Raw genomic sequence first — 6758 nt, 5'->3', positions numbered from 1 at the left:
TATTGGGAAGAAATGTCCATGTTAGCTGCGGGCTGGATGCGAATGAGTTACAGACAATGAGACTCAACAAGACGGCTTTGAAGCTGGTAGAAGTACTTGTGTGGGGAAGGGACAGAGAGAGAGAGGATGCAGGGGTTACGGTGCTAGAGGAATCAATATTCATACTGTAATTTGTAATTGGGTTGTAAACTGGATTTTTTTACTGTAATTTAAAAATGAATGACATTTTACTGCCATCTAGTGTATTAATTTGACATTGTTGTAAGGGATTGATAATGAAAATTCCTGGTACTATATTTGAAATTTCATTATTGTGTAAAAAATGTGTAGTCTATTTAATTAATTTTGGTGTAATGCTTTTATTCACGTTTGTTGTGCCATGTCTGGCCCTGGATTTGTAATTTGTTTAATTTGGTTTAGAGATACAGCGCGGAAACAGGCCATTCGGCCCACTGAGCCCGTACCGACCAGCGTTCCCCGCACATCAACACTATCCTACACACACTATGGACAATTTACATTTATACCAAGCCAATTAACCCACAGAACTGTACGTCTCTGGAGTGTTGGAGGAAACCGAAGATGTCGGAGGAAACCCATGTTGGAATGTACAAACCTCGCACAGACAAGCACCCGTAGTCAGGATTGAACCCGCGTCTCTGGCGCCGTAAGGCATGTGATCTAACGCCAGTTTAGTTAGATTAGTTTACAGTCAGTATATAGCCAGCAATGTTCGATCAAGGGTCATCAAAGAGGTAGATGGTAGTTCAGGACTGCTCTCTGGTTGTGGTAGGATGATTCAGTTGCCTGATAACAGCTGGGAAGAAACTGTCCCTGAATCTGGTGGTGTATGTCTTCACTCTTTTCGCACTACGTCACAATGCCACCCTAAAGATGCTTTATAAAGATGTTTTATTTTGGCTCCAGTAAAATTATTATTTTTATTTTATTTTATTTATTTTTTATTTTTTAGAAGTAAAGTACATTACATTAATACAAGCCAAATATAACTTATTACATTTCTTGTACCACTTCATTTTTTAAGCTTTCAAAAGAGAAAAAAGTAAAGAAAGTGAGAAAGTCGTGATTGTGTGAAAATGTGATCAAGAAAAAAGACCCATTACGCGAAGAGTTAGAGAAAAAAGTTAAAAAATAGGCCGTAGAAAAGAAAAAAGAGAAAATGAAACAAAAGCTCTATTCTATTAAGAAGACAGGGCAGAAAGGGATATCAGTATCAGTATATCTTTATTGTCATTTTCCTGAGTACTCACATACCCAGAGGAAACAAAAAAACGTTGCTCAACCAGTGTCCATTCAGTGTGCAGTACAAATAACAACAAATAACTAGAAATAAAAAACATATATCATGAACAAATTAAATTAAACACTCTACTCTCTACTAAACATCAACAGGCGTTCCGATCGACAGCTGCTGCAGTGTGTCCAGGTTGATGGTTGGTGCGCGATACTTTGGCAGGGGGCTAAGTCCGTTTATCAGTCTTATAGCCTGCGGGAAGAAGCTGAGGAGCATCCTGCTGGTTTTGCAGCTAATGCTCCTGTACCTCTTCCCAGATGGCAGGATGGAGAATATGTGATGCGATGGGTGGTAGGGGTCTTTGATGATGGAGATGGCTCTGTTGATACATCTCTTCCTGTATATGTCCAGCAAGAAAGGGAGTGGAGCACCAATAATCCTGCTGGCGGTCTTCACAATCCTGTCAAGTTGGTGCCGTTCGTACGCCTTGCAGCTCCCGAACCAGGAAGTGATGCCGTTGGTTAATGTGCTCTCGATTGTCCCTCTATAAAAAGTTCGTAGGTGTGTAGTGGGGAGACCTGCTTTACGTAATCTTCGGAGAGGGTGTAGTCGCTGCTGGGCTCTCTTGACCAGTGCTGTGGTGTTGGTTGTGGACATCAGGTCATCTGACAGGTGGAGTCCTAGGAACTTCACGCTGCTGACCCTTTCCACATCAGCTCCATCGATGTGCAGAGGTGTATGGTGTTGTTTTTCCGCCCTCCTGAAGTCAACCACCATCCCCTTAGTTTTTCCCACGTTGAGAATGAGGTTGTGGGATTTGCACCATCCTGTGAGCAGCTCCACCTCCATCCTGTACGCCGACTCATCATTGTCACTGATGAGACCCACCACTGTTGTGTCATCAGCGAACTTGTTGATGAAGTTGTTATTGAGTCTAGCAGTACAGTCGTGTGTAAGCAGACTAAACAGCAGGGGGCTTAGGACACAGCCTTGGGGCGAGCCAGTGCTCACGGCTATGGTTTTTGATGTCCTACTGCCCACCCTGACTGTCTGCTGCCGTTGTGATAGAAAGTTCAGGACCCAGTTACATGTGCCAGCATCAACCCCCAATAGCTCCAACTTCTCCACCAGCTGCTGCGGAATGATTGTGTTAAACGCAGAGCTGTAAGTTTCTTACGCAGAGATATACCAACTTCGTATGTTTCATCCCCCCCTTACCAGAGCCTGAAACCATTTCTTTTCAGAGTACTGTTGCACTTTATACTTGTAGTAAGTCGATAAATGCAGACCACGTCATTTGGAAGTGGTCTGATTTGCCTGCAAGAAGGAATCTCATATCTTCCAGGTGTAATGTTTCGAACATATTTGAAATCCACATATTTATTGTTGGTATAGGGGCGTTTTGCCAGAATTTAAGTATAAGTCTTTTTCCCGTTATTAACCCTTAATTAAATAGATTCTTTTGAAACACAGTTAGTTCAGGGCTGCCTTCCATTGTTCCAAAAATAATCAATTCTGCTTTTGGTATCAATTTTATTTTAAATAATTTTGTGAAGATTTCAAAAATTTCAGTCCAAAATTTTTGAATTTTTACACAAAAAACAAATGAGTGCGTACAGTTTTGGTCTCCTAATCTGAGGAAAGACATTCTTGCCATAGACGGAGTACAGAGAAGGTTCACCAGACTGATTCCTGGGATGGCAGGACTTTCATATGAAGAAAGACAGGATAGACTCGGCTTGTACACGCTAGAATTTAGAAGATTGAGGGGGGATCTTATAGAAACTTACAAAATTCTTAAGGGGTTGGACAGGCTAGATGCAGGAAGATTATTCCCGATGTTGGGGAAGTCCAGAACTAGGGGTCACAGTTTAAGGATAAGAGGGAAGTCTTTTAGGACCGAGATGAGAAAATCATTTTTTACACAGAGAGTGGTGAATCTGTGGATTTCTCTGCCACAGAAGATAGTTGAGGCCAGTTCATTGGTTATATTTAAGAGGGAGTTAGATGTGGCCCTTGTGGCTAAAGGGATCAGGGGGTAAGGAGAGAAGGCAGGGATGGGATACTGAGTTGGATGATCAGCCATGATCATATTGAATGGCGGTGCAGGCTTGAAGGCCGAATGGCCTACTCCTGCACCTATTTTCTATGTTTTTCTATGTTTTCTATAGTAACTCCAGCAAATTATGGGGTGAAATGATTCTCAGAATAGTTTGCATGATACGGTGTTGTGCAATGTGTTGGAGAATTGAGTAACGGACGAGGTGACGTCAGGTGGCAGCCTGTTTGAACTTCCTCATTCGGGAGGAAGTGGATGTACTTGTGGATACAAAGTGTTGGAGTAACTCAACGCTTTGGGTGTCATTCTTGGGGGAAACCAGCTGAGTTACTCACATTGCACTTTGCGAAATTGCTCGCAATTTGTTTAATTTGACGACACAGAGTGGAAACGAGCCCCTCGGTCCACCAAGTCTACGCCGACCAACAATCTCCGCACACTAACACCATCCTACACGCACTTCGCGTAACTCAATTCAATCTCCCTCATATAATACTAAATAATATTAAAAGACATAAATAATATTAAAAGACATAAATAATCTGCCGGAAATGGCAGGGGACCGGGGGTCAAATGAGATGGAGGAACTGAGTGAAATCCAGGTTAGCCGGGAAGTGGTGTTAGGTAAATTGAATGGATTAAAGGCCGATAAATCCCCAGGGCCAGGTAGGCTGCATCCCAGAGTACTTAAGGAAGTAGCCCCCAGAAATAGTAGATGCATTAGTGATAATATTTCAAAACTCTTTAGATTCTGGAGTAGTTCCTGAGGATTGGAGGGTAGCTAATGTAACCCCATTTTTTAAAAAGGGAGGGAGAGAGAAAACGGGGAATTACAGACCAGTTAGTCTAACGTCGGTAGTGGGGAAACTGCTAGAATCAGTTATTAAAGATGGGATAGCAGCACATTTGGAAAGTGGTGAAATCATTGGACAAAGTCAGCATGGATTTATGAAAGGTAAATTATGTCTGACGAATCTTATAGAATTTTTCGAGGATGTAACTAGTAGAGTGGATAAGGGAGAACCAGTGGATGTGTTATATCTGGACTTTCAGAAGGCTTTTGACAAGGTCCCACATAAGAGATTAGTATACAAACTTAAAGCACACGGTATTGGGGGTTCAGTATTGATGTGGATAGAGAACTGGCTGGCAGACAGGAAGCAAAGAGTAGGAGTAAACGGGTCCTTTTCACAATGGCAGGCAGTGACTAGTGGGGTACCGCAAGGCTCAGTTCTGGGACCCCAGCTATTTACGATATATATTAATGATTTGGACGAGGGAATTGAATGCAACATCTCCAAATTTGCAGATGACATAAAGCTGGGGGACAGTGTTAGCTGTGTGGAGGATGCTAGGAGGCTGCAAGGTGACTTGGATAGGCTGGGTGAGTGGGCAAATGCATGGCAGATGCAGTATAATGTGGATAAATGTGAGGTTATCCACTTTGGTGGCAAAAACAGGAAAGTAGACTATTATCTGAATGGTGGCCGATTAGGAAAGGGGGAGATGCAACGAGACCTGGGTGTCATGGTACACCAGTCATTAAAAGTAGGCATGCAGGTGCAGCAGGCAGTGAAGAAGGCGAATGGTATGTTAGCATTCATTGCAAAAGGATTTGAGTATAGGAGCAGGGAGGTTCTACTGCAGTTGTACAGGGTCTTGGTGAGACCACAACTGGAGTATTGCGTACAGTTTTGGTCTCCCAATCTGAGGAAGGACATTATTGCCATAGAGGGAGTACAAAGAAGGTTCACCAGACTGATTCCTGGGATGTCAGGACTTTCATATGAAGAAAGACTGGATAGACTCGGTTTGTACTCGCTAGAATTTGGAAGATTGAGGGGGGATCTTATAGAAACTTACAAAATTCTTAAGGGGTTGGACAGGCTAGATGCAGGAAGATTGTTCCCGATGTTGGGGAAGTCCAGAACAAGGGGTCACAGTTTAAGGATAAGGGGGGAAATCTTTTAGGACCGAGATGAGGAAAACATTTTTCACACAGAGAGTGGTGAATCTCTGGAATTCTCTGCCACAGAAAGTAGTTGAGGCCAGTTCATTGGCTATATTTAAGAGGGAGTTAGATGTGGCCCTTGTGGCTAAAGGGATCAGGGGGTATGGAGAGAAGGCAGGGATGGGATACTGAGTTGGATGATCAGCCATGATCATATTGAATGGCGGTGCAGGCTCGAAGGGCCGAATGGCCTCTACTCCTGCACCTAATTTCTATGTTTCTATGTTTCATATATACCAATTTCTAAAACACCTCTATCCATCTACCCGCTATAAATATTATGTCGGATTTTATTTGTAAATACATTTTAATTTATATCTATATCAAAAGTAAGATCTTGACCACTTCCGATGTTATTCCGCCCTTCTATCTCCACCTATCCCCAAACTCGCCTTTACGCCGCTGTTGAATTCCGCACCAACACCGCTTGTGTCGCGTTGTTACTCGGGGGGAGTTTAGGACCCGGGGGAGCCCGGAGCTCAGGACCCGCCGCCCACCCGCGGCTGCTGCTGAACCCGCGGGAAGGGAGATTGTTTCAATCTTTATATTTTCACTAAAGTAATTTCTGTTCCGTTGCCTGACGCGGTTAACGCGTTAAAATTGACTGATCGACAGACAGACAGACAGCTCTGAGTTCAGTTGCTGTTTATTTCACTCTTCCCACATTTACATTTTTTTTACACCCGGAGCGGAACCGGAGCAGATTCTCAGCCAGTTTCCATCCCAAGGCCCGAAGAAAGGATAAAGTTTCTCCGTGAATTTATTCCCAGTGAAGGTGTGGAGATGGGACTTGGTGTCCGCGTCGTAAAATGAAACTGTCCCGGACTCGTAACTGAGAGAAACTCCCACACTCCCGGGGATGGGACGGGCGGGGAGAGGGGATGGAGGGGAGGTGAGTGCATCAAACACGTCATAACACCGCCCGATGCTCCAGACTCCAGTCTCCGGGGTCAGTGCGAGCCCTCTCTTCCTCTCCACAGACTCTGCGGCGACTCCCAGAGTCCACCACTGACTCCCCGCCACCTCCACCTCCCAGTAATGTCTCCCCGATGTGAATCCCTCCGATCCCAGCACACAATGCCAGCCTGTAAACCTCTTCCCGGTGTCAGGGAGACTCCTCTCGGTCCCGGTCCATCTCACCCTCTTCCGATCCTCAGACACCTCGAGCTGCGGATGCGCTGTTTCCACATCCAGGGTGACGGAGACTGGGGGGAGAAGCAGAGAATCAGAGAGTCCCCGGGGGTCGGGGGGAGACTCGGGCAGCGCGGCCCCGGGACCGGGGGAGAAGCCGCTCGGCCTCAGGCACAGGCGGGCGGACAACTGAAACCTTGCCCGGGGTTTCACCCCCACAACCACATCTGGTGGACAACTGACATCTTTACCGGAGATTTTATCCAGGGAAGGAGAGGGGAATTTCGTGAGATGATGGAGGG

General features: G+C 45.0%; 1 protein-coding gene across 1 annotated transcript; it reads right to left on the bottom strand.

The window, feature by feature from the left end:
- Window positions 1-1194: 1194 nt before the first annotated feature.
- Window positions 1195-6519, bottom strand: LOC116989965 (E3 ubiquitin-protein ligase TRIM39-like; the record flags this gene model as incomplete). Its single annotated transcript, XM_033047520.1, has 2 exons — window positions 1195-1199; window positions 6021-6519. Coding segments are annotated over 2 exons (504 nt in total), but the record flags the coding sequence as incomplete, so codon positions are not given.
- Window positions 6520-6758: the final 239 nt, after the last annotated feature.

The sequence above is a fragment of the Amblyraja radiata genome, chromosome 30, assembly GCF_010909765.2.
Source record: "Amblyraja radiata isolate CabotCenter1 chromosome 30, sAmbRad1.1.pri, whole genome shotgun sequence".
Classification (NCBI taxonomy): domain Eukaryota; kingdom Metazoa; phylum Chordata; class Chondrichthyes; order Rajiformes; family Rajidae; genus Amblyraja; species Amblyraja radiata.
Note: the sequence above shows the minus strand (reverse complement) of the source record. Positions and strands in the feature narration are given on the sequence as shown.